This window comes from Vombatus ursinus, unplaced genomic scaffold (assembly GCF_900497805.2).
Source record: "Vombatus ursinus unplaced genomic scaffold, bare-nosed wombat genome assembly UNPS02010461.1, whole genome shotgun sequence".
NCBI classification, from domain to species: Eukaryota; Metazoa; Chordata; class Mammalia; order Diprotodontia; family Vombatidae; genus Vombatus; species Vombatus ursinus.
The window spans coordinates 8752330-8780201 of record NW_020950239.1 but is presented as its reverse complement, the minus strand read 5'-3'; the positions used below and the strand labels follow the sequence as shown (position 1 = coordinate 8780201).

The window sequence follows — 27872 nt, the reverse complement described above, 5'->3', positions numbered from 1 at the left end:
GCGCCCAAGGAAATTTGGCCCTCGGTCCTTCCCGTAGTCTGCGGATGACGACAAGAAAGATGGCACCGCCCACAGGCCGCCGCACGTGCTTTTTCCGGGCCGAGCTGCCGGCGGCCCCGTTTACCGGAAGTGAAGTTTTGGGTCCCGCTCGGGGAAGAGCCGGTGTCGGTCCGAGAGCGAGGAGGACGGATCTCACCGGCCGCCGCCATGTCTGGGAGAAACAACAACAAGCTGCCCAGCAACCTGCCGCAGCTGCAGAACCTGATCAAGCGGGACCCCTCAGCCTACGTGGAGGAGGTGGGGCCGGAGAGCCGGGGCCTTGGGGACGGGGAGGGGGCGGGGGAATGGAAGGAGCGCTCCGGGGTCTCCCCCCCCTTCCGGAGAGAGACGCTCCAACCTAACCTGTGCTTCCTACCCCACGGTAGGATCAGAGCCGACGCCGTGGCGTTCCTTAGCTACAATGTATCGGGTTCCTGCTGTGTGCCGCACGCGGGATGCGCTCGCAAACTGCCAGAGGCCCAGAGCTTGGTAGACTTAGGGGAGAACGTAGAACCCTGTATCTAGAGCTAGGGGAAACCTTAGGCCGCCTCCCCTCGTGGTACAGATGAGGAAACTAAGGCTCGAGGTGGTGAAGTGACTTCCCCAATCACACATACGGATCTGAACTGGGCGCTTTGAATCCAGAGCTTTCTTTTCTATTTCCTATCCACCCCACCTCAAACCCCTACAAAAAAGTAAATACAGCCAGTCAACAAGCATACAGTAAGTGCCTACTTTGTGCACGGCACTGTGCAAAGCCAGGGGGTATGCAAAGAAAGACCAGACAATCCTTCCCCTCTTTTTATGTTAAGAATCCTTTTCATAATCTAGTGAACCGTATGGATGCCCTTGTCAGAATCATATTTTTAAAGGCATAAAGGATTATAAAAGAAGCCGATTATATGGAATACAATTAAAAATACATTTTGTAATATCACTGATTTTAATCAGGTTAAAAAATTCTGATAGAAGCCGGCCCCCTCATTTTACAAATGAGGGAACTGAGGTCCAGAGAAGGAAAATGACTTGTCCAAAGTCACACAACTCTTTAGTTCTCAATCCCCAATTCCCTTTATTTCTCAGAGTTAACAGTATTCACCAAATATTTAATAAGCCTCTGGATGTTCTGATTTCTGATAGACACTGTTGGTGGAAATGTAGATGTGAGAGAAGTTATAAGATAGCCCTCGATTTACTCTCAAGGGAAGAGGGACAGGACCATGATAGTGTCCCAAGTGTCTAAAGGGCTATATTGTGGAAGAGGGATGAGATTTGCTATGGTTGGCCCCCCAGATCACAAGCAGGAGCCTGTATAAAAACTGAAAAGGGGTGGTCTTAGACTGGACTAAGGAAAACTTCTTTATAATTAAAATTAAGTTTTAGATGTTTGAGGTAGAGGTGCTGGGGGTCATCCAGATTACAGTAAATCATAGAAAGAGTAGACTGGATTGCATTTCAGAAATGGCACCATATTTTTAATTATTCCGATTTTTTTGGAGGCAGAATCTTTGCTTTTGTACTTATGACCCAAGCACTTAGCACAGTGCTTGGCACTTATGAAGTTGATACATAAATTTTGTTCATTCAGTATGGTATAGTGGATAGGGCACTTGTAGTCAGAAAGACCTGTGTTCAAATCCTCCTTCCAACACTGACTGAATTCATATCCATGCCACTCAGGGCAAATACTGATGTTATGACTTCCTAACCAGTGTTCTTTCTAATATATCACAACTTGTCCCATGGTGACAACTTACTACTCTTTCTGTTGACCTTCATACTCCAGAAGTAAGGATATTGTAGAGATTGAATTGGGTTGGGTAGTTGGAGACAGCCTGGGGTCTGGTCCCGTCTCTGCCATATCTTGCTGTGTGACTTTGGGAAAGTGTGTTAACTTCTCTGGGCTTCGGATCCATTTTTCATAAAATGAAAATGTTGGATTGGATGATGATTTCTAAGATTCTGAGCCTAAGAATGCTGTAATTTTGTTAAGGATGATTTGCAACTATACATCACTGCTCAGTTTGTAATATCCCTTTACTTTGAGCTTTTTCTGTCCTTTCCCTAGTTTAGTTTTGTTTTACTTAGATGCTTCTGGAGCAAAATGCTCTTGTGATAATGAAGTTTTATTGACTATAACTGAGAAACATCCTAAGAATTAGGGGATCTTTTAACAAGGCTGGTGACCACTTGTTGGTTCTATGATACCTACCTGGGATTTTTGTTCCTAGGGAGGTTGGGCTCTGTCTTCCAAGGTATTCCATTTGTGAGTCTGGAACCTGAACTGAGTTGACATCATTCCTGTTGTGAATGAATTGGTGATGATAATAATGGCTAGTAATTTTGTGGTGCTTTTCAAATATGATCTCATCTGATCCTCACAGCAAGCCTGGGAGGGAGGTGCTTGTCATTATCCCCAGTTTATGGTTGAGGAAACTAAGGCATATTACATTTAATTTAACTGCAAATAGGGTTAGAGTGGGAAGCTGGGTGGTGCAGGGGATAGAGCACTGGACCTGGAGTCAGGAAGACTCATCTTCTTGAGGTCAAGTCTGGCCGTAGACATTTACTAGCTGTGTGACCCTGGGCAAGTCACTTAACCCTGTTTGCTGTAGTTTCCTCAGCTATAAAGTGAGCTGGGGAAAGAAATGGCAAACGGCTCCAGTATCTCTGCCAAGAAAACCTCCAATGGGGTCTCACAGAGTCAGATATGACCAAAATGACTGAATAACAACCAAGTGGTTAGATTTGCCCCCGGTCATATAGCTGGTATCTGACACGGAATTTGAACTCAGGTCTTTCAGACTCCAGGTCCAGTGCTTTCTCCATGGTGTCACTGAATCTGCCTTTAATGGAGATAAGCCTTGCTGTGTGTTCTGAATTGGTTTGTGCTAAAGGTCAAGAGGACCTGATTTTTGTCACCTTTTAGCTCTGTGGTCCTTTTTCCTTAATACCTTAGTTTCTTAATTTGGAAAGTAGGATTGGTAATACCTGCCCTGCCCACTTCATTGGATTATTATGAGAATCAAATAAAATACTCTACTGTAAGCTCTTTGAAAACTAAGGTGCTGAACCAGGTGTAGTAGTTCACACCAGAGATCTGAGCTCTTTGAGAGGCCAGGGATCAGCCAGTGAGTAGCCCTTGCCTTTCCAGCCTGGGGAGATGAGGAGACCTAGCCTTTAAAACAGACAAACATTCTATTCAATTGCAGTTTGAAGATTATGTTCCTAGGGTGTTAATTAAAGTAAGGTTCCAGGAAAACAGCATTGTAAAATGAGTCAAGCCCACCATTGAGAGTAGCTCGTGAGAGGCAAGAATTTCTAGAAACATTGAAGAACACAGAAATTTTGGGGGAGAATTGGAACAAATGCAGTACTTTTTTTTTTTTTAAGTACTAGTTCATTATTTTCCTACAATCATTTTTTGTTAGCTTATCAGTTAACTTGGCTTGCTCACAAAATTATCACGTTTGATATGGACATGTGAAAGGCTAGGAGGGAAAGGGTTTTTAAAAACATTTTCCTTGGGGTAGCTAGGTGGCACACCCTAGGATAGAGCTCGGGCCCTGGATTCAGGAGGACCTGAGTTCAAATTCGGCCTCAGACACATAACACTTACTACCTGTGTGACCCTGGGCAAGTCACTTTAACTCCATTGTCTAACCAAAAAAAACCCCAAAAAACAAAAACATTTACCTTTTTCTCCCCAGATCTTCCCCTGTTTTCTATTTACTCATAAATCACACCCAAACACCATGACTTAATCCAACCCAACTCACCTCATTGTTTTATAGTGTGTATGTTTTTAAAGATGGGCTCACATTCTCTTTCTCCTTCCTCCTCCCAATAACCTAATGGTCCTTTGCTGTAACAGTTTTGTTAGTTCAATTCATTAAACATTTTCAAGTGTTTGCGATGTACAGAGCACTGAATTTTAGATATGACACCCTCCCTGTCATGATGAAGGGATTTGTAGAGGAATGTAATATTTTCAGCTGTCCCCCAGTGTGAGTGGGTACTCCTTCCCTCTCATTCTTGTCCTGTCTTTATTGAACTCTTCCAGTGTGGATCTGTCCAATATCCTGGAGACCTTCTGGTTTATTTACTATTTTGTGATCATTAATGCAGCCCTCAGGTACTGACCTGCATGTTTCACTCTTACTATGTGACTTTTCGGGTCATACATGTCTTTGATAGTCTTTTATGTCACTTTTTGTGGGTAAGTCAGTATTGGTAATATACTGCAAATTACTTATTCTCATCATTTCTTTCCATTCCCTTTTGGATCACTTGTAATTTTTTTTCTTCTGAAATTGTGATCTATGTCTCCATTTGTTTTTCATAACAAACAAATATAATACCAAATAATACCTGATGTGTGGGTTAGAGAGGTGCAAAGTGATATGGGATATATAGAGCGGGGTGGTTGTTGTTGTTTTTCCTTCATTCTCGAAGAGGACCATGACTTCAAGGAAGAGATGCCATGGTATGAAAGTGAATTGGATTTAAGTGAGGGAGGTCTGTGCAAAGTCACCAACCTCACTTTCTCCTCCGGAGCCATCTGGATCCAGTGGCCAGATATAGATCAAGATGACTGGAAGTAGCCCACGATGCAGTGGGAACCCAGAGTGAGGAGGAGGGGTGGGAGAGGTGGGGTTGCATCAAGGGAGGCTCCACGAGAAAGTGGCATTTGAGGTGGATTTGAAAGGTGGTGACTGACCTTCTAGGTTCAGGAAGTAAGTGAAAAAGTGCCTGGGGCAGGAGAAAGCATGGCATAAGTCTAATGGTGGTGAGTAATCTCATCTGGTAGAGTTTGAACTTTGTTTTGTAGACAGTAAGGGGCCATGGAAGGGTTTGGGGCAGAGAAATAACATGACCGGAACTTTAAGAAAGGTTTACCAGGCAGCTGTTTGAAGAATGAATTGATTGGGATGGAAGGGAGAAGAACACTTTTTTTTTTTTAAGTGAGGCAATCAGGGTTAAATGACTTCCCCAGGGTCACATAGCTAGTACGTGTCAAGTGTTTGGTCTGAGGTCGGATTTGAACTCAGGTCCTCCTAACTTCAGAGCCGGTGCTCTATCCACCTAGCTGCCTGGAGAAGAATAAGAATACTTCTTAGAAGGTTCTTGTAAGCTAGTCCAGACAAGCAGAAGTGAGGTCTGTATGGGAGTGGTGTCCGTGGGAAAAGAGGGGAGTGGATTGACAAGAGAGTAGTGAAAAGACCTGAGTGTTGATAAGTTGTCCGAAGAGGAAGGAGAAGTTCAAAATAACACCAGGGTTTCAAACCCAGGAGACTGGATGGGTTGTGGTGCCATTGACATAAATAATGAGGTCAAAAGCTAAATTGTACTTTTGGACCTAAATGCTTGAAAAGGAAAAGACCTAAATGCCTAAAAAGGAAATGGCAATTATCGCAGGTGAGTGTAGGTTCCTCAAGAAGGCTTGCCAGAGTACCTTATTTCCTTTTGTGACTGTGTTATTAGGGGATCAAAATAATACCTCAAGCATAATATCACCAGTTGTATTCCAGCAAGGTGTTTGATAAAATATCTTGTGATAGTCTTAGGAATAAAATGGAGATATGTGGGCTGGATGATAGTACACTTTCAGCTGGTTTTAAACTGGTGTCTCTGAACGTGTGTGTTTTGTTTTGAAATATTTTGATAATTGTATTTCAGCATAACTTGTTTCCTTTGAGATCCTGTGTATTTCATTTTATTCATTTAAAACCATTATTCTCATAAAGGGTCCCAGGCTTCACCAGATTGATAACGGGGTCCATGACATTTAAAAAAAAAGGGTAAGAAGAATAACATATTTAGCATTTATATAGTGCTTTAACATTTGCTTAGACCCCTAAGTTATATAGATTCATAACTGGTTGAATGCCTGAACCCAAGGAAAGGCAATTAATGGATCACTGTCACCTTGGAGAGAGTTTAGAAATTCCTAAGAATTCTGAAGAAACATTCTATTATATCGCTTACATAAACTTTGTCTTTAAATGTGAAGACTACATACGTGAGAATTTTAAAGAGTAGAGAGAGAATGTGGAGTGACTCCAGATTATTTTGCTACCATTTCCTTTTTATAATAAGACATTTCTAGTATTGTTTTTTTCTGATACTGTAATGGCATTTCATGAATCTCTATGTTATTTTTCTACAGTTTATGCAGCAGTATAATCACTACAAGTCCAATGTGGAAATTTTCAAGTTACAACCAAATAAACCCAGCAAAGAGCTGGCTGAATTGGTGATGTTCTTGGCCCAGGTAAGATGGCGCCCCTTGAAGACACACTTGTTGTTTCTCTTAGGGATATCTAACCCACCAAATTTTTTTTTTCCTACGCGCGGCTTCAAAATTGTGCCAGTAGCTAGCCCTACATTTAAACGTGATATACTATACTTCACAGGCTTTTTCCAGCTTCATATAAGAATACCATCATCTCAGTCATTGCTTGATAACTGAAATAGAAACCAGTCAAGACTAGTTTTCCTAAGCTGTTGTTCTTTTCATTGGCTATGTTGTTGCCTCACGTGTCTGACTGTTTTATCTCTGAAAACTTTAATGTTTAGAGTACCTTATTATCGAACATGCCAGATCAAAACATTCTTGCTTTCCATTTTTTTCTGGCTGAATTTTGTGGATCACAATAAACAGAGGCTCTTACTCACGTCCCAGAATTTGTCTGGAAGGGGTAACCGAGCCAAGGTTCTCAAAGGTTGTGCCAGCGGAGCACACACCCTTTTAGGCAGACGAGTCTTGGAACATCAGCCTGCTGCATCTTGTCCCAGAACCAGCTTATCTTAGCCAAGTTCCTAGAGGCTCTTTACCAGTGTAGAAAACAGCTTAGCTGTGGTGTTTCCTTTTTGAAAACTGTTCTCCATTAGACTTAAAGCAAGGGGGTCCCTGTTTCAGTTTATCTTCCTTTTATGTGCCTGTAGGGACCACTGGCAATGCTACAAGCTCAGGAAAGGGTTACCCTGCTTAACCAAAGGGGCTCCATTGAAAATTGTGCTTAAGATATTAAGCGTTCTAGGTTTTGGAACAGAATGAGACTCTTCATAGAAACAGGAGAGACATGTGGAAAGTATGTAAAACATAGGTGTAAGCAGTGATTATGTAGATCTAAATAAAATGACAGGCATTTGGTTTGAAAACTAAGCTGTTAAAATTGTACTACTTTCCATCCTGTTCTTAAAAAAAATTTTAAATCTTGATGATGATTGAGTGAAGGAATTTAAGATTGTTTTTGAGATGACCCAATGAACATCTCATTGTCATGCTAAAAAGAAAGAAAGAAAATTGTTCTTAGATGACCCTGAAATGCTTGCCCTTGTCCTACCAACAGAGTGTCCTGTCATTTGCTTCAGGCTACCCTGAAATGTCCCAGTTTCAGTGCTCTTGGACATCCTGATGTTCCCCTTCCTCTTTTTGGTTATGATATAAAAATCCAGTTCTCTGGCCTGAACAACGGTCTTGCAGAGATTGTTTTCCATCCATCCGTTTATCCAATAAACACTGAGCAATCTGATGTACCAGTCAGAAAGGTCCTTATTCCCCGGCATACGGTTGGCTCTTGGGTGATGAAATTCTGGGCTAGAGCAGTTAAGGGCATTTGCTGAATTCTGGAAAGATCCTGAGTATTTCATCTGCCAAAGGGTGAATTCACAGGCCCTGGAAGTACTCCAGGACGAGGCGCTAAAAGAGATGTGGAGGCAGGTTGTAGGGGAAGGAATAAGTATGAAGACCACAGGCAGCCGTAAAGCGTATTTGGGGGCAGAAAAAAATGAGCAGAGAGAAGGCGGGGGTGGGGGTGGGGGGTGGGGGGGTGGGGTGGCTTCTGTTGATGTTTTCACAAAACACAGCTTTAAGACCCACCCTCACGCTGCTCTGAGATTCCAAAGTCTTTGCTTCATTACAGGTGGGCCACTGTTATCCAGAACATCTGGTTGACTTCCCCCAACAGCTGAAGGAGCTTCTTTCTTACAACCACACCGTTTTGGATGCTGGGCTTCGAATGGTGAGATCAGGACTTGGGTTAATATAGTTATATTCCATTTCTTTGTGGGTTCGGTTCTTTTTTAGCCTAATCTGAACTTGAAAGGGGGAATGTCCGTGTGGATCTAAAAACTGAGGACTGGAGGCCTTGGAGGAGTTTGAGCAGAATGACCCAGCTCCCTTTAAACCTCAGGAAAATGGTTTTGTGTTTTCGGAATGCCTTCGATTTTATCAGAACTCGAGTCCTCGACCCCATCTCTGCTCCTTCTCTCTCAGCAGCCAGCTTACTTTACTGAGATCACGTCCATCTGATGCAGACTCTTGCACCTTCCTTCCTTTATCTGTCAGTTGCCGGGTGTCGTGGATTCTGCCCCGACGGGCACAGTTATGGTTGTCCCCCTTCTTCAGGCCTTTATTTCTTTCATCTAGGCCATTACAGTATCGTTCTGGTAGATTTTCCTGTTTTCATTTGGTCTATAGTGAAAACCTCCGTCAGAATATCTGTCCCAAAGCCTCGCCCTAGGAAGCTGTGTCCTGACAGGGCCATTGACTCGAGGTCGTCGTTCAGGGCAGCATCAGCTGGCTGGGTCTCACTCCTCAGCCTTTCCATTGTCTCATCTCCCGCCTCCCTAGCCCTGGACCTGGCAGTGTCGTAGAGTCTCGGGCTGAACTTGAATGCAGGTGTCAGGATAGAGTTTGCTTTTTCCCTCTTTCCTCAGACATTTTGCAAAGCTTTGATGTTACTGAGAAACAGGAATCTCATCAACCCAACCAGTCTACTGGAGCTGTTCTTTGAACTTCTGCGTTGCCATGATAAGCTTCTGCGAAAGGTAGGGAGCTGAGTAATTGACCGTCCCTGGGGATGAATTGTCTGCTAATAATAACTGGCATTTATGCAGTGCTTTGAGGTTGTTTTGTATTCTTTAAATGAGTGGTATTTCCCCTTTCATTTAATTAATGTGGGGCAGCTCGGGGGTACAGTGGATAGAGGGCTGGGCCTGGAGTCAGAAAGATGTGAGTTCAAATCCAGCCTCAGACACTTATTAGCTGTGTGACCCTGGGCAAGTCACTCCACCCTGTTTGCCTCAATTTCCTCTTCTGTAAAAGGAACTGGAAGAGGAAACAGCAAATCACTCCCTTGTCTTTTCCAAGAAAACCCCAGATGGGGTCATGAAGAGTCAGACACAAAACAACAGAAAGAATAATGTAGGGGGAAGACAGATGGTACCCTTGAGTCATTCAACGTGCTTGTGATTGATGCATCGAAAAATCATATTTGTTCTTAAGGCTTTTAAATGGGAATTCTTTTCTTCCTTCCTCAGACTTTGTACACACATATTGTGACGGATATCAAGAATATCAATGCCAAACACAAGAACAACAAAGTGAACGTCGTGAGTATCCTGCTTTTGGCGTTCTGTGCAGCCTGGGGCTGCCGGCCCGTCCTGACGCCCTGGGCTTCTCTTTCCATTCAAGGTGTTGCAGAACTTCATGTACACCATGTTAAGAGACAGTAACGCCACGGCTGCCAAGATCTCTCTGGACGTGATGATCGAGCTGTACAAGAGAAACATCTGGTGAGGAGAGAGCGTCTTACAGAGCAAGCCCCCCTCTGCCCCCGAGCCAGCTTCGGTGTATAACACCAGAGTACTCTCACAGAATGCCCAGAGAACTTCATTCCTTTCATGATTTCAAGCTTTCTACTACAGTTTAGTTCCGGATAGAGCCAGAAAGTAGAAACACTAAAAAAAAAAATCTTGATGGACATCAAAATTTATGACTAAAGACCATCACAGAATCAACCTTAGACAAGGAATGTTCTAAGAGTCCCCTGAGAACTAGTCCCCCGTGCGGGGCGCCCCCTCTGTACCATGCTGCTTTCTTTAAATGCTGCTCTCTAATACTTCCATTTAGACTTCTTCTCTTTCTCTGTCTCTGTCTCTCTGTCTCTCTCTCTCTCTCACACAAACACACACACACACACACACACATATCTTGTCTTTGATCACTTTGTAGCCTGCCACTGTGTGCAGGAGAAGGAAAGACGTACTAGAGTTCAGTGAAAAATTTCCCTGTGGTTTTTGACATAAAATATTTTCTTACAGGAATGATACCAAAACTGTCAATGTGATCACAACCGCATGCTTTTCTAAAGTGACCAAGGTGAGACTATCTGAAACTATGCAGGACATGCTTCTGATGGGTTTTTGTGTCGCCTCTTTTCCATCCAGACAGGGTTTCCAAGTACGTGGGATGTTTGGAAAGTGGGAAGCTTTCAACTAACAATTTATTTTTCTTTCAACTAACTATTTCTATCTTCCCTCCCGTTTGAAAAAAAAAAATAGAAAAATCAAAGCACTCATAATAAATCCTCATAGTGAAGCAAGACAAAATCTCACATTGGCCGTATCCCAAAAATACATGTCTCAGTCTGCACCCTAAGTGAAGAAATGCTTTGTGATGAGTCCCTTGAAATCATATCTGGTCATTTGATCAAAGTGCTTAATTAAGTCTTCCCAAGTTGTTTGTCTTTATAATGATGTTACTATTTTTAAGTGTCTCATGGTTCTAGTAGCTTTACTCTGCATCAGTTCATACAAGTCTTCTCTAGTTTCTCTGAAGCTGTTTCACCATCTTTTATGCTGTACAAAATATATTCCATGACATTCATATACCACATTTCATTCAGCCATTCCCCAATTGATGAACACTCTCCTTGGTTTCCAGTTCTTTGCCACCAAAAGAAAGAGGTGCTGTATTTTGAAACATATAGATCTTTCCCCTCTTTTTTGGATTTCTTTTGGGTATAGGCCTAGTAATGGCATTCCTGGGTCCTTGGGTATGCACAGTTCAATAACTTGTTCACCGTATTTCCAGGTTTTTTTTTCCTAAAACAGTTGGATCAGTTCAGAGCCCCACTAACAGTGTTCCCGCAAAGATAGGAGCCTTCAGCGTTTGTTGTTTCCCTTCTTTGTCAGCTTCGCCAGTCTCAGGCGTGTCAGGAGGAGCAGCCTTTACTTTGCTTAAATTTCCTTTTCTCTGGTTATTGGTGTGGTGGAGCATTTTTCCATATGGCTCTTCATAGCTTGAATTTCTCCCTCTGAAAACTGCCCATTTAGCTCATTTGACCATCTCTCAGGAAGCTTGTTTCCTGGTAAAGCCGCCTTTATTCTTTAAGCAGCCTTCCAATTTGAGATGCGTTGGAAAGAAACCAAATAAAACTATTTTGTAGCATCGTTAGAACAGCTTTAATGTGGTTGTAGTAAAAGACAACCTCCTGAATTTGGTTCTAATATTTCTTCTAACAATTAGGTCTGTACCTTAGCGGGATATGAACCCAAACATCCTACGGGCCCTGTAGTGCTGCGCTTTCTCTTGACAATGCGATATATGTTGTGTTGCCTTTATAATTGTAACCGTAATAGTAACTAACTTTTTCATAGCTCTTTAAGGCTTGCAAAACACTTTACAAATATTTTATCTCATTTTATCCTCAACCACCCTGGAAGGTAGATGTTATGTTCATAACCTGTACATAACAATGTTTCTTCATTTTACAGAAGAGAAAAGCGAGACAAGCAGAGATTAAGTGACTTGCCCAGGGTCACACAGCTTGTGGCTGAGGCCAGATTTGCACACAGGTCTTCCTTATGCCAGGCCCAGCATTCTCCATAGTGCCAAGTAGCTACCTCATACCCCTAAAACGAGTTCTCGAGAGGAAGAATATATAGTCGGTTTACAATCATTGCTTATGAAAATGGGCTGAGCTTCCAAATGAGAGAAAGCTTTATTTTTAGCTTTTTTTATTTATTTATTTATTTATTTTTAGGCAATTGGGGTTAAGTGACTTGCCTAGGGTCACGCAGCTAGTAAGTGTCGAGTGTTTGGTCTGAGACCGGATATTTTTAGCTTTTAAAAAAAAAATTTAGCTTTCTTTTCTTTTTTCTTCTGAGCTGATTGTAATGAGACATCCCTTGGCATTTTGGCATTAATTAGATTTTTTATGATTATTAGGAAATACGGGGAGAACTTGTGTCCCAGAGAGTTTGTGTGAATGCCAGATTTGGTGGGGAAAGGGTGATCCATATTCAGACAAGTGTGCTGTGTCCTGAAAGAAAGTCATGGGAATGGGTTTAAGTAAACAAGGATTAGTCATACTTAGAGGCTTAATTTTGGATTAGACATTTCAGTCATTTTTGTCTTTAAGTGCTTTTCTTTACCTTTGGGAAGTAAGCTTAGTTTGGCCCAAGATAAGAAGTGGGAAAATGAAATTGCACCTTTTCTTTGTAGAGGTGGAATGCTGTGGGTGTAGACCATTGCTTGTTTTCTTCTGACTCAGTTGATGGTTTGGTTAGTTTTGCTGAATTCTTTCTTCTGTTTTTCATTCTTTATCCTAAGAGATTGTAAGCTGGTAGGAGAAGGAAGTGAAGAGTATATGTGGAAATAAAACTGATGCAGAAACTAAAGATAACACTAGGTTTGAAAAGTTAAGTGCAATCTTGCTGACCTGTTATTACAGTTATTACTATTACTTGCTTCCTTGGTCTTCCCCGTTTTTGACATCGACGACTCCTTGTCTGCTGTTTATGGGACTATCTCATTTGTATTTCTCCTCCTTTTTGCTCTTCAGATACTAGTTGCTGGTTTAAAATTCTTCCTTGGTAAAGATGAAGATGAGAAACAAGACAGCGATTCTGAATCTGAGGTTTGTTAACATCTCTTCCACTTTGGAGTCGTATTCTCCTTTGAGGATCGTGTCTCAACGTAATTTTTTAAGATGCTTTGGTCTGAAGAAGGCCTGTCTTAGTTACGGTCAGTCAGGCACTGATGCTTTAGGCTGTCGACTGGTGTGAGTGACGTTCAGCTTCAGAGGAATGCCCATCATCAGTGAGGTGGGGGCATAGGGCAGCTTTGTATTAAAGCCTTTTTACAGAGCTGTAGAAGATGGTGGAGTAAAAGCAGTGACTTGCTTGAGCTCTCCCCCAAACCCCTCCAAATACCTGTAAAAAATGGCTCTATACAGAGCTGTCTTTTAACTTGGTAGTATATTTAGAATGTCCTTATTTGTGGCAAATAGTTGTCTTTCTGACCCATCAAATGAACCTGCTTTGGTTATATCCTGGGGTTTGAAACTCTAGTTTCTGACCAGGATCCTCCGTAACTTGAGGTGGGGTTGTGGAGGAGATGTTGTTACATTGGCTGCATCAAGAAAGGTAAGGAAAGAGTGTATAACCTGATAGCTTCAGAGGGAATTCTGGATTTGCTTAGGGCGTTGAGGGGTGAGGGGGAGAAGAGGAGACAGTAGTTGCTTCTGTGACAATTTGTCTGGCTCTGAATTTTACACTGGTGGTTTTTTTTTTTTTTTTTTACTTCAGGATGATGGCCCCACAGCAAGAGATTTGCTTGTTAAATATGCCACAGGAAAGAAAACCTCCAAACACAAAAAGAAATTGGAAAAGGCCATGAAAGTCTTGAAAGTAAGGCCAACTTGGGGGGTGAGGTGACATTTATATGTGGCAGAAGTGATGCAGAAGGGGCATCTCAGAGTTTGGGGGAAACACCTGCTACAAAATATTTGTTAAAAAAGAATTTTTAATAGTAAATGAAGATGTAAAAAATGTAAAATCCTTTTATAGTAAAAAAAAAATCAATATATTGGCATAGGACAAATCTGAACTTCCAGTGAATGAAAATGATTTCACTACGGCAAATTCTATGACTTCATTCAAGTAGGCCTTCCATTCTTCTTGGACCAAGAAGACCTGTGTTTCTAATTAATGATGGGCAGAGGGCACTGTCTCATTCAGTTGATTGGTCTAGTGGATTTTTAGTCGTGTCTCACTTTTGTGACCCCATTTGGGGTTTTCTTGGCAAAGATACTGGAGTGGTTTGCCATTTCCTTCTCTAGCTCATTGTACAGATGAAGACACTGAGGCCAACAGGATTAAGTGACTTGCCCAGGGTCACACGGCTAGTAAGTGCCTGAGGCCAGATTTGAACTCAGGAAGATGAGTCTTCCTGACTCTAGGCCCAGCGCTCTGTGCACTATGGCACCACCTAGCTGCTCCATACTGTCTGATACAAGATAACACATACAGAGGGTACTTAATATTTGTTGATCATCATTTATTTCTATTTTGTTCTCCATGTGCACATTTCAGACCACTCCCTGTGATACATTGCGTATCTTGCTTTTTAAAATTATGAACGTAGCACTACCATCAACAAGTAGAAATAATGTAACCAAGGACATCAAAGATTTTATATAAAACCACAGACCTGGTGTTTACCATCTATCTTTTCATTGTTTGAATCTGAATCATCAGCAAACATGAACATTTTCAGTGTACAGAGTAGAATGGAAAAGAGTCTTTTATTAGAAACCATGGGCTTATATACAATTTGTTTTTTTAAATGTGTGTGTGTATACATATATACACATACACACAAAGTATGGACTTATGCACAATTTTTTTTAAAGATAGATATATAAAATTACGAGAACGTGTGTTAACTCTAAAGTTAGTGATAAAATTGCCCCATTTGTTCCCATGTCCCCTTCTCCCCCAACCCCCGTATATTTTTCCCAGTGTAGTTGCTGAATTAAACTTCCCGGCGCTCTTTCTTGGTGTGTAGAGCCCGTCCCTAGACCCTGGGCTTGCCTTGGTCCTTGCGAGGCTGGCTATCCGTGAGGGCTGCATTTTCAAAGTCTCAGCAGAGCAGAGTCTCCTGTGCGTCTTTTTAGGGATGGCTGGAGGGATTTTATGATTTGGAACTTGACATCATGTCGTGACGTTGGCTGTGCCGTGATTGGTTCTGCTTCTGTAGTGGCATTGACGTCAGATTAATTCATGGGGCTGAAGACCACTCTTTTTTCTTTCAGAAACAAAAGAAGAAGAAGAAGCCAGAGGTGTTTAATTTCTCAGCCATTCATTTGATTCATGATCCCCAAGGTATTTGAAACACGGCCTTCTAGATCTGCTCTTGTGCATGGCCAACAGAAACTACCAGGCTCGTCCCGTAAAACTCAGATGGCAGACAGTTTCTCTGCCTCGTGCGTTCCCTATCTAGACGTGGACGGATATTTGCTCCCTAAATGGAGCACAGATCAATCAGTCTTTGCTTTGGGTGTTAAAGCCTGCACTTCTGATATCCCTTGGCTTGGTTTGGACTCCTCTCCCCCTGGATTTCATTTTTGTTTTTTCAGATAGGTGATCCTGTGTCTTTCTGCCTCATTTCATGGTACTCTATTTTCCTGAACCTTGGCATCAGGATTCTGACTCATAGATGCATCTGAACCATTGTCTTACCTCTCTTTGCCCTTGCTTCATTCAGTCCTGGTAAGCAGCCTGTGTGCCCATGATTAGTCACTACTCTGGTTCTCTGTCTCACAGATTTTGCAGAGAAGCTTCTGAAGCAGCTGGAGACCTCTAAAGAGAGATTTGAAGTCAAGATGATGCTCATGGACCTTATCTCCAGATTAGTGGGAATTCATGAGGTTTGAAGCATTTTGTGGACTTTTTTTTTTTTTTTTTTGTAAGGGTTTGGGATTTCCGCAGTCTCAGATGAAAATGATGCTGGAGGATTGTTTCTAACGATGTGACCCTGGATTCAGCACGATGGTGACCTCAGATAGTGCTTTAGTTCTGTGTATTTTAGAAAGAATGGACCACTAAAAAAGGAACAGTTTCCATAGTGCTCCCACAGGGATCCCTCCAGTTTCAGATCATGAGGTCTTAGATTCAGGGCCAGAAGGAGGAGTCTCATCCTATCTCCTCTTACAGATGAGGAAATTGAGGCCTAGGGAGATGAGTTGACTTAGGGTCACACAGAGCAGGGATTTGAACCCTCTTTGCAATCCCATTTCCCATATTTTATGCCATTGGTTCTGCCTTGACCTTGACCTTGCTTCAGGCTCTGAGCAGGAGCCGAGGACGCAGGCAGGAAGCTAAGGGACGGCCTGCGGATGGAAAGGTCCTGCTTAGTCCCGTGGGTTATTTTGGGAAGTCGCTTTGTCAGAAGGACTCTTCCTTGGGAAGGAAGGGTGTTGAAGCTTTTCTCTCTCGCTGTGATTTCCGGAGTGTGGCAGACCAGGGCTGGAAGTTCACAAGGCTGACCTTAGCCCTGCCTGTCCTTAGCCCACGGTACCACCTTCCTTACCAAATACAAGGTCCAGCATTGCCTGACGAGGAATCGTTCTTAAGAATTGCACGTTGGGGCCTTGATGCTTTTAGAAAGATTGGAATTTAAGCATGCCAAGGTGCATCAACTGATACTTTGCATTTTTTTTGAATCCTTAAGGTAAAGAAGATAGAGATAGTAGGATGAACATTTTTATTTCCAAGTAAAGTTATGATTTTTGTGTGTTTCTTGCTGCGCCTGGCCTGTCCAGCATTAAGGATATTAAAGTGAAATACCATTTCTCTCTCCACAGCTTTTTCTTTTTAACTTCTATCCCTTCATACAGCGGTTCCTCCAGCCCCACCAGAGAGGTAAGCCGCCGTCCTCTTTTGTCTCATTGATCTTGGGACGTTATTAGAAGAGCTATTTAAAGCCTCCTGTTTTGAATGCATTGATCGGAAGTGAAATGTTCTCTAGGAGAGGAGACAGGATTATAGATTTAGGGCTGGGAGAGCCCTCAGAGATCATCTCACTGATGATGGCTCAGGTCAGCAAATCTAATCCTAGAAGAAGTTAATTGATTTCTTCCAGGTGATTGATGTAAAAGTGGAGACGGGATAGAGGAAGAGGGTTTATTCTTTTGGGCATCTTTATAATAATTTGCAGAATCAGTTGGTTGCTATAAATAGGAAGCCCTTGTATAAAGCTCTGAGGAGAAGGGGACAAGGGAGGGAGGTGATGAAAATTAGAGAACGTTTATCGAGCGTTGTGCTCAGCTCTGAACATACAGATATGCATGAGGACTTGCCTTCGGAGAGCTTACATTCTAACATAAAGAGGAGCTGGAAAAGAGAGTGGTGGTGAGGAGGGGTGGAAGGGAGAACAGGGCGTTTGGAGGCCCAGATCTCAGCAAGTTAAGGCCACATCCAGGGGAACCAGGGTAGGGTCCATATTTCTAGTAGGATGGGAAGGGTTGCCGGATAGGGTCGTGGTGAAGAAATAAATTATATTTGTATTATGGGGTTTTTTTTTTGTTTGTTTGTTTTGGTCTGGGTGGCCTGTGATTTCATTGATTTAGGGAACTCTCAGTATGGAAAGTCCCTCTGCTGGTCCAGATCACCATATATCCACAGCTTTGTGTCCTCAGGAAGTAGCCTGGGGCACTCAGAGGGCAGTCCTCCCCCAAGGCCACCCAACCAGTCTGTGCTGGAGGCAGGGAAACCCAGGTGTTCCGCCTCCCAGAGTGGACCTCTCTCTCTGTCCACTGTTAGCGCTTCTCTGCTTTGTCGCTCCCCTACGACACGTAGCCAGGGGTTTCTCTGTGCCTTTCAACACCAGAAGCAGAACAAAGAAGAGATTTCTCCGTCTTTGTTTCCCTCTTTGGGCCTCCTGAGCTTGGGCACATGCGTCAGCCTGGGAAGCTCTCCTAGGAGCAGGGTGGGTTGGTTTTGTTTTGTGTCTTTAGTGACTCTTCCATAATGAGTGCTCAGTGGGAGGCTGTTGTTTGATTGATGGATTGATTGATTACCACCAAGGTGCACAGCCCCTCTTTGACCTGGGTCAGACCTGGGCCCTACCCTGATTCCCAGGTGCACAGCCAAGGGGCTTTCAGAACCATCTGGTGCTGGCACCGCTGTTGGTGGTGATCTGACACATTGATAAAACGTTGTGGATTTCAGTAAAAATGTACGTGTAAACAGCCCTTTCCTGCTGTCTTAATGTTTCAGAGGTGACGAAGATTCTTCTCTTTGCTGCCCAGGCAGCCCATCAGCTCGTACCCCCTGAGGTGAGTGTGACCTTTGTGACCTTTCCTGCCCTCCCGGTTTGGGGCTGGCACAGACAGGGCTGTCCCTGTTAGTCGGGAACAGCAGGGTGGTTTTTGTTTATTTCTTTGTAATGGTAGACAGGGGTAGACGAGACAGGTAGGGCAGCGGATAGAGTGCCAGGCCTGGAGTCAAGAAGACTCGTCTTCCTGAGTTCAAACCTGGCCTCTGGCACTAGTTGTGTGACCCTTGGCAAATCACTTAACCCTGTTTGCTTCAATTTCCTTATCTGTAAAACGAGTTGGAGAAGGAAATGGCAAACCACTCCATTATCTATGCTAAGAAAACACCCAAAATGGAGTCACATAGAATTGAGCATGAAGGAAAAACGACCGAACAATAAAAAGTGGTAGACAAGATCATAGGACCACACATTGAAAGCTGGAAGGGACCTTACAACCCCCTCATTATACAGATAGGAAACTGAGGCACGGAGCACTTAAATGATTTGCCCAGGGACACACAGCCAGTGGATGTCTGAGGCAGGAGTTCGACTCAAGTCATCCTGTCTCCAGGTCCATTGCTTTTTCAATTGAAAAGTAGCATAGAAACTTAGAGCAGGAAATGGCTGTGTGAATTATCTAATGTAACTGTCTCTGGTTTTACATTTTGCTGAGTCCTAGAGGTGGAATGATTTGTGTAAACTTGTATAGTTAGGTTAGTGGCAGAGCTGGCCCAGTCTCCGGACTCCTCATCCCTCCATCCTTCCATGGTACCACTTCCAGGGGTCACGTAGACGTCCGAGCTTGGCTGGCAGCCGTCTGCCCAGAGCGAGGAATGATGTTTTCAGTGCCCCTGTAACCTCCATCTTTGTAACCTTGAGCAGGAGAGGGAAGGTGGCTCGCTATTCTTTTGGGGTGGGGGCTTTCCTTCCCAGCTGAAAGTGATGCTGGTTTGTCACTCTGTGAATGCCGCTAGAATCCCAGAGGCCCCTGTGGTCTTTGCTGTTCCCTCATGGGCCCTGGTGGATTAACTGCAAACCTGAAGATCGAGTGGGTTTTCCTTTGGTGATGAGGATTTGTGGGTTGATGCTCAAGCTTGAGTTGTGGTCCTGTACACATGGCACTGATTCTCATCATTTCTTTCCAACCATCACTAATGCAGATCGTTGAGTCCTTGCTAATGACTGTGGCCAACAACTTTGTCACCGACAAGAACTCTGGGGAGGTTATGACTGTTGGGTAAGTAGCATGTGGTGGGGGTAAATTACCCAGTTGGACAGTTATCTGAGGATTCAGTGGTTAAGTGTCATGGTGACCAGAGACAACACAGCAGTAATTATCAGCCTACGTTCTCCAAACTACACAGCCTAGGATTTAGTTTGAATCAGAACTTGTACAATGATTCTGGGTTGTTGAACAGAAAAGGGAGATTTTTCTGTGATCTGGTCATTCCTTTTTTCCCTTGTGCATTCTTCTCTCTGGTCAAATGATTCTTTACTTTAGTGACTGAACCTTCGGGGACAGAAAGGTTAGGGATGACATCCCTCCCCCGACTAATGGCCATGGCAAATGGCCAGGCTTTGAGCTAAATTATATACATGGATCCCCCAGGCAAGGCTGTGGGTCTTGCAAATACCTCAAGTGTTCTCAGGAGAAGAAATACAGACTCCCATCAATAATTAATTGGCTCAGTTTATAGAAACTAGGCAACTCTCCTTTGCCGTAAACATTCTGTCTCTTCTCTTTCTGTTACTCACGATATAATTTTCCATAAAGAACAGTACAAAGATATGTAAGTGTTTTGGCGGTGTGTCAACTGTTGAAAAGACCACAGTGAGCATCATCTCTAGCCTTTTAGCACTCAGGATGGAAAGTAGGTGGAATCTCTCCAGAATCCTCCTCAGGGCACATTCTCCATATGAGATGTCTCCTCTGTCACAATCACAATTAACAGTAGTTAACTCCTCAGTCTCAGTCTCTAACCACGTGGCATTTGACTCTTTTTCCCCTTTCACAGACTCCTCATGGAGTGACTTTCTGCATCTCAGGCTGCCACAGATAATGACACTTAAACTGTAGTCAGTCCATCAATAAACATTTATTAAGCCCCTACTGCATATGAAAAAAGACCGCAGCTGCCTTCAAGGAGCTTACAGTCTAATGTATGCGTACATCATATGTGCATTGGCACAGCAGTACAAATAAAAGTATGTATGGAGTAATTGTAATGAGATGCGATACAGTTAAATACAGAGTAGTTGGGAAGGGTCCTAACAATGGAGGGATGATTACAAAGTAATTTTGAAGAGGGCAGCTCTCAGACAATTCTTCACAGAGAATTGGCCCTTCCTCCTTATAAGCCAATCACTGCATATTTTTCTTCCTTCTTCAGAATCAATGCTATAAAAGAGATCACGGCTCGATGCCCCCTGGCCATGACTGAAGACCTCCTCCAGGATCTGGCCCAATACAAATCCCATAAAGACAAGAGTAAGTTGATTATTATTTTCTGGGCACCAAATACCGTGCCAAGTTGCCCATTTCTGTTTGAGTACGGGGTGGTTCTTGCTGATATTCTGGGCTTATTTGACATAATATTTGTATAATACTTAGCCCAGAGCCTAGCAAGTGCTAGGTGTTATTGTTATCATTATCATCATTATTTGCTGGTGCATGCCAGTGACTTCTTATGGAATCTTTGATGTTGTAGATGTGATGATGTCTGCTAGAACATTGATTCAGCTCTTCCGAACCCTGAATCCACAAATGTTGCAGAAGAAATTCAGGGTAAGTAATCTCTGTGGGCACCAGTTTTTGTTTTTGGTTTTGGTTTTGTTTTCTAGTAGTTATGAACTCCAAAGTGGTGTGGAAAGTTGCATTTGAATTTTAATGTTCATGGAAAAATTATGTCTGTATGTAAGTGGATCTTTTCTTCTCTGAGAATACATCCAAAAAAGAAAGTTAAGAATTAAAAAAAGGAAACTATGACAAGTATCATCTAGTTCACCTTTTAGTTGACATGTGCCCTTGGGAGTGGGGGGAGGAAATTGTGGCTTATGGCTTTGAAGCTCATGGGGAGCCACGGTCAGGCAGCGTGTTGACCTCAGGATCACCGTGAGCCCAGTTCAACAACTGCTCTTCATGAGGCGTGATCCTTGTTCTCATGGACCTTACAGTCTAGAGGAGGGGTATGTCATAAATAACTAATATAAAATAATACATGTATTAGAGGTACAAAGCATCATCTGATCAGGAAACATTGTTATCCCCTTGGGGATCAGGAATGCTTTGTGATGGTGGTGGTATCTGACTTGGGTTTCAAAGGTTGGGTTGGATTTTAATGGAGTGGCAGAGGGTGAGGTGTCAGGGCAGGGAGATGGGAAAGCCAAGGTGGGCTCGAAGCACAGTTCTTATTTTGGTGTGTGTGGAGCATGGGGTATATGCCGGGAAGTAGCATGAGATAAGACTGGCACAGTAAGGCTGGCCCACTTGGTGTGTAGCATCTCAAATACCTGCCTATGTAGTTTGAGAGTGAGCTGGAGGGCTAACCTTGGAGTTAGGAAGACGTGTTTGAGTGGTGACCTCTATGGCACTGGACACCGTTAACCACTTCTCCTCCCAGATCCTTTCTACTCTGGATTTCCGTGACTGCTCTCTTTTTGTTCTCATACCTCTACCTCAACTTCCTCACCTGTAAAAAAACAAACAAACCAAAAAAAAAAACCTCCTAAGTTTCCTTAGCTGGGAATTCATCCATCTCATGCCCACTAACTGTGGGTGTCACCCCAAGGAGTAGCATCCTCTTCTCTTTTCTCTTTGTATTTCAGTTATCATCTATTCAGATGATTCTCACATCTGTTTATTCAGCCTTCATCTCTTTCCATCCCACATCAACAACTGCCTTCTGGGCACTTCAAGTGATATCCATTGGGTATCTCAGACATACCCCGTTCAAAATAGAACTCATTGTCATTCTCCTAAACCTTCCCCTCACCTCAACTGTAGTGTCGAGGGAACTTTCATTCTTCTGGTTACTCTGGAACGCACCATCCTTTCACCTCCTTAGTCACCTTTCAAGTCTTTTAACTTCTCCCATGTCCTTTCTCTCCATTGACACAGCTTTGTCTTGGGCCTGCTTCGCTTTGTGCATCTCTCAGTGGTTTCATCAGCTCCCCTGAGTTCAGTTATCATGCAGATGACTTCCAGATCTGTGCCTCCGGCCTCAGTCTCCCAGGCTCCAGGCCCACGTCGCCAGATGCCTGTTTAACATTCACCCCGATTTCTTGTAGGCATCTTAAACTCGGCATGTCCAAGGCAGCGCTCGTTACCTGTCCTCCAAAACCCGTTCCTCTTTGGAACATGCGTGTTCTTGTCTTGGGCACCGCTGTTCTCCGGTCAACACCAAAGTTGGCCACCTCAGAGGGATTCCTGACTCTTCACTCACTTTCATTTGCCAATATCCAGTCACTTGTTACTTCCGTAGCCGGTCTTCATACACGCACGCCCTCTCCAGCCCGTCTCAGAGCCCTCATCATTCCCTCTACTCGAGCCCCTTTCTTCCCAGCTCTTCTTTCCCTACAGTCCTGTCCCTCAAGCACAGGTATCTTTTTGCTGCTCAGAGGCGTCAGCAGCTTCCTCTTACCTCCAAGATAAAATGCAAACCCTGTTGTTTGTCATTGGCAACCTTTACCTCGCACTGTGGCCTGTTTTTCCAGGTGTCTCACACATGATTCTCCTTCACACATTGGAAGTTCCCATCAAACTGGCCTGATTGCTCTTAACTGGGCCTTTGCACAAGCTGTGCCCCATGCTTGGGATGCCCTCCTTCCCCACTTCTGCCTCTTAGCTTCCTTTAAAGCTCAGCTCAAGTTGTTGTTTAGTTGTGTCTGACTCTTCACGACCCCATTTGGGGTTTTCTTGGAAGAGACACTGGAATGTTTTGTCATTTCCAGCTCATTTTACAGATGAGGAAACTGAGGCAAACAGGGTGAAGTGACTTGCCCAGGGTCACACAACTAAAAAGTGTCTGAGGCTAGATTTGAGCTCAGGTCTTCCTGCCTCTAGGCCCAACATTCTATCCACTGCACTACTCATCTGCCCTTCCTATATGAATCCTCTTCTGATTTCTGCCACCCGAAACTATCTCGTGTTTACTTGGTATTTGTTGTGTGTTTGTTCTTATATGTATGTATTGTTGTCCTCAGTAGATTGTAAGCTCTTTGAGGGCAGGTATAATAAGTGCTTCCTCAGTGCCTAATGATTGTTGTATGTTTTAGGGCAAACCCACAGAGGCTTCAGTAGAAGCAAGAATTCAAGAATATGGCGAATTAGATGCCAAAGATTACATTCCAGGGGCTGAAGTTCTTGATATTGAGAAAAAGGAAGCGGATGAAGAGGATGACGATGGTGAGTGGCTTTGTCGTTATTCGGTGCAGAAATCAGAAGCGAGACTCTGGTATGCTTCATGGCCTCATGGATTCAGAATTGGGACCACCCACCTCATTTTACAGATGAGGAAACTGAGGCACAGAGAGGGCCCGAGTGACCTAAGACAGCTATTAAGTGACTGAGCTGGAATTTGAACCCAGGCCTTCCTGCTTCCAGGCCCATGCCCTCACCATTCTAATGGATTAAGATCCAGGAGAGTTCTCCTTCTCGAGAACATGCTGTTTGGTCACTTAGGAGAAATAGGTTCTGTGTTTGTGGACCATAGAAAGCCCAGAACAGAATGTATGAGGTGGTAGGAGTGGCCTCCTGTTGTCCTAGGAGCGTGCCAAAATTAGTGGTCACTTACATAGTTGCCGCTTTAGTTTTAGGAGAGAGTCTCTGGACGTCTCTTTTTTCAGGTCAGTTATGGACCCTGACTCTTAAGGGTCAGCCAAGTGGCACAGTGGATAAAGCACCAGATTTGGACTCAGGAAGACTTGAGTTTGAATTCTGCCTTAGACACTTCTTAGCGGGGCAAGTCATTTCACCTCTTTTCAGCCTCCATTCCCTTATCGGTAAAGTGCCGACAATAGCAACATCTGCCTCCAGGCTCATTGGGAGGATCGAATTAGATCACATTTGTAAAGAACTTTGTAAACCTTAATGCACTGTGTGAACACCAGCTGTTATTATTTCATTGACTTATATATGTCGTGGTCCTTTCACATCAAGAATCAGTCGTCTGTTTATCAAGCATTTCATAAGATTTATACCTGGAAGGTGCCTTGTCTATCACCTAACTGCATCTTGAGGAGGAAGAAACTAACTCCTGGAGAAGTCAGGTGATAAAGTAATAGTCAAGAGCCAGGATTCGAACTCGGGTATTCTGGCTGCAAGTACATTGCTCTTCCTATTATGCCAGGCTGCTTCAGAGTCATTTTTGTGTAATGTAGACGGCTAGTCTGATGGCTAGGAAGACCTGAGTTTGAGGCCCACCTCTGACGTGCTGGCTGGGTGACCTTGACCTGGGTCTGACTTCACCTCTAGGCCACTCTCCAGCTAAGAGTTTCAGAGAAGGTGGAGGGATTCCCTCACAGATCCAGCCCTATCTTTTATCTGAGGGGAGCTGGGAAGATAAAGAGGCTTCTGGACCTAGCGTGGGGAGCTGCCAAAGCTAGAGGGCAGCTTGGGCACAGTCTTCAAAGTTTTTTTTCATGTTTGTTTTCCATAAACAACATGTATGAAGACATGAGGCAGAACTGTGTGGTCGGGTGAATTATGTAGCCTCGTGCTGTTATAGATAAGTTCACGTAACATTAACCTAGTTGAGTCAATTATATCTTCACCTCCCACTTCCTTGGCTGGAGAGGGCTTTCTGCCCTCACCAACTTACTGGTTCTTTTGTGTGGCTGACCTTGATACCCTGGGAGTGATTTCAAGCCTCTCGTGGTAACATCACATTCCTCTCCATGCAGATGGGTGGGAAAGCGCCAGCCTCAGTGAGGACGATGACGAAGATGGCGAGTGGGTCCAGGTGCACCATTCCTCTGATGAAGAGCAACAGGAAATAGTAGGTCTTCCGATTGTTCTAAGTCATCATAAGTGGTTGGCCTAGCTCTGCTTTGCCTCTTCGGTCGATGCAGAAGAAGTCTTAAGACACGAATGGTCAAGCCGCCATCTGTGTGGGTGAGCCTCCATGTTTAGTCATTGCCTGTTTCACATGTGTGTGTGTCTGTCCATCTGTCTGTCTGTCTACAAGGCTGAGAAGCTAAAGAGTGTGCCGGTGGCGGAGCGAAAGGCCAAGGCAGCTGCCGTAAGCACCAGCCGGGTTCTAACCCAAGAAGACTTCCAGAAAATCCGCCTCGCCCAGCTGAGGAAAGAAATGGACGCTGCCCCCGGGAAATCCCAGAAGAGGAAGAATTTTGACATAGACAGTGAAGAGGAAAAGAGGTGAAGCATGGCGCGCCATAGCCAAGATGGCGGGCTTAGGCACCCGGGGAAGGAACGCAGAGTTTTCACTGACCCTTTTTGTGGGCCTGTCTTCTTTCCTCCAGGGGGGAGTTACTTTCCTTGAGGGACATTGAACATCTCCATAAAAAGCCCAAGTCCGACAAAGAGACAAGACTAGCAACCGCGATGGTGAGAGATCCACTGCTTCTCTTAAAGCAGGGAGCAGTTCATGAATGCATTAGGGCGGGGGGAGGGGGGGAAGGGGCATGGAGGGGCGTTGGATGGGAAACTGAGGCCCTTGCGTCTGAGTCCAGACTGCCTGCTTACTGCCTCGTCCTGCCACTGGGTCTTAGTTACGCATCTGTACAATGAGGGGATTGGAGCACGTCCCCTCAAAGGGCCCCTCCAGCTCCAATTCTGGAGCCCGGATAGCAGGGCTGACAAAAACCATATCACGTGGCTTTGTATGTTGTAGATAGCCGTGAGTGCATGAAGAAACATTTATTAAGCACTTGCAGTTATATGTTAGGGTCTAACATTGGCGTAGCTATTTAAGGTTTACACAGTGCTTCACATGTATTAGCTCCATGCTCCTCACAACAGCTCTGCTGAGGTAGGTGTGATATTATACCCATTTTAAAGAAAAAGAATCTGGGGTAGACAGCGGTTAAGTGACTTGCCCAGGGTCACACAGCTAGCAAGTGTGAGGCAGAGTTTGAATTCAGGTCCTCCTTATCCGGGGCTTTATCCACTGTCCCAGCTGTTTGTAGATCTTAATGTTTGTACCAGTGTTGAAAGTTATCTCCTGGGGAAAACCATCTAAATGTGGCAAAGAGTGAAATAAATAGGAAAAGAGAAAAGGGGTCTGTTATTTTAAAAGAAAAATTAGTCTTTGTGTATGAATAGGCTGGGAAGACAGACAGAAAAGAATTTGTGAAGAGGAAAACCAAGCTGAACCCATTTGCTAGTTCTACAAATAAAGAAAAGAAAAAACAGAAGAATTTTATGATGATGAGGTACAGCCATAACATCCGGTCCAAAACGAAACGATCCTTCAGAGAAAAACAGGTGAGCTGGGGTCAATGCCTGGGAGCTGGCCAGGCTCTGCCCTGGAAGTAAGGTGGCTTTCCCCCTGAAAATCACCCCAGGGCCTTCCGTACTAGCATTTAAATGAATTCCGTTTTGTATGGCGTGGTAGAAGGAGCTGCAAGGCCTGGTGAGGAGATAGAGTTCTGGTCTCGTTCTGTCGGTCAGTGTCTTTGGGACCTTTGCCAAGTCATTTAAGGGTTGGATTAAGCGACCTCTAAAGTACCTTCCAACCCTTAGGATTTTAGGGTTCTGAAAAAAAAAAGGACTCCCTTCCCTTCACTGCCTGGTAGAGGCAGTGGCCTAGAGGGAGTGGTTCCCAGTCGGTGCCACATCTGCCTGCAGGGGGACGGGCAGTATTTGAACAGCTGGGTTATTCCCTTGAAATATTCCAGAAACTCTGCATTGATTTCCAAAGAACGAACTTACAAAATTTAGGGGCTACCCTTGGAAAAGGAAGATTAAGTAGTGGTATAGCTGTCGTGGGATGGAGTGAGGAAGTTGTGGGAGATGAGTAAGATGAGGAACTGGGAGTGTGGGGTGTGTGCAGAAACATCAGTGTCTGTGTTGACGACCTCAAATAGGAGATGGGAGGTGGGAGGAGAGAAAGCTGGAGAGCCAGACATGTTGAGGAAAGAAGGGGAGAAGAATCTCATTAATGCGGCATCTTAGGAGCTGCTTACCAAATGTATTTACTGCTTTCTGACTCTTTATGCAAGGTTCCCTAGGGAGAATTCTCTAATAATATAATTTATTACACTATAGTGGGGTCTAACGGAGAGGTGGCATACTTGACTAAGTTGGATTATTTTTTTAAATCTTCCAGTTGGCTCTACGGGACGCACTTTTGAAAAAGAGGAAAAAGCTGATGAAGTAACCATCACAGGGGAGTGACAAAGTGCCATTTTTGCCATATTGCTTTGGAATAGCAAGGGATTCTTTTTGACTAAGGGCAGGGAGCTCCGTGTGTTGGAAGGTGTAGACTCAAAGAACCTCAGAGCTGGAAGAGGCCTCCGGAGCCATCCGTCCAGCCCAGATCCTCCCCAGAAGGAATCCCCCTACACACAAGAGTCCATCCTGAGAACTGACCACTCGCCTGTGCTTAATGATCCTGTGGGGAGGATGCCCTGATTGACTGCACAGAATGTCGCATTAGTTAAAAATATTTTTATTGCAGAGATGGGAAATTCCCAGGATCTATAAAAATTTATAAAAAAGAACTAATTTATTTTTCCGGTGGACATCCATTTCATGGGTCAGCCCAGGATGGTATGGCGCAGATGACAATGCAGGTGTAAGTCCTAACTTGATAAACCGCCGTGTGTTTGCCCAATGAGTCTGGTAGCTGACCTACACACATTTGGGCAAATTACTAGAATTCATACCAAAGGGTTAAATATGTTTTTAGTATGCATAAGGCAATAATTGGTGAACATCTTGCTTTAAAAAAATAAACCGAATTGTACATAATTATCTTGA

The 27872-nt window shown here is 43.9% G+C and overlaps 1 protein-coding gene across 1 annotated transcript; it reads left to right on the top strand.

Annotated features, from left to right (window-relative positions):
- Window positions 1-108: 108 nt before the first annotated feature.
- SDAD1 (SDA1 domain containing 1) lies at window positions 109-27863 on the top strand. Its single transcript, XM_027854550.1, has 22 exons — window positions 109-297; window positions 6209-6313; window positions 7968-8066; window positions 8764-8874; window positions 9367-9438; window positions 9521-9621; window positions 10150-10207; window positions 12675-12749; window positions 13420-13521; window positions 14928-14997; window positions 15439-15542; window positions 16479-16536; window positions 17893-17951; window positions 19093-19169; window positions 20323-20420; window positions 20641-20717; window positions 23207-23336; window positions 24833-24927; window positions 25117-25307; window positions 25412-25496; window positions 26214-26375; window positions 27220-27863. The coding sequence occupies exons 1-22, from the start codon at window positions 208-210 to the stop codon at window positions 27268-27270; spliced, it is 2070 nt and encodes a 689-aa protein (XP_027710351.1). The 5' UTR covers window positions 109-207; the 3' UTR covers window positions 27271-27863.
- Window positions 27864-27872: the final 9 nt, after the last annotated feature.

Coding starts and splice junctions, on each gene's coding strand:
- SDAD1 (XM_027854550.1), top strand. CDS start 208: ATGTCTGGGAGAAACAACAACAAGCTGCCCAGCAACCTGCCGCAGCTG. Junction 17,952..19,092: donor ATCAGCTCGTACCCCCTGAG/GTGAGTGTGACC, acceptor TCACTAATGCAG/ATCGTTGAGTCCTTGCTAAT. Junction 19,170..20,322: donor GGGGAGGTTATGACTGTTGG/GTAAGTAGCATG, acceptor TTCCTTCTTCAG/AATCAATGCTATAAAAGAGA.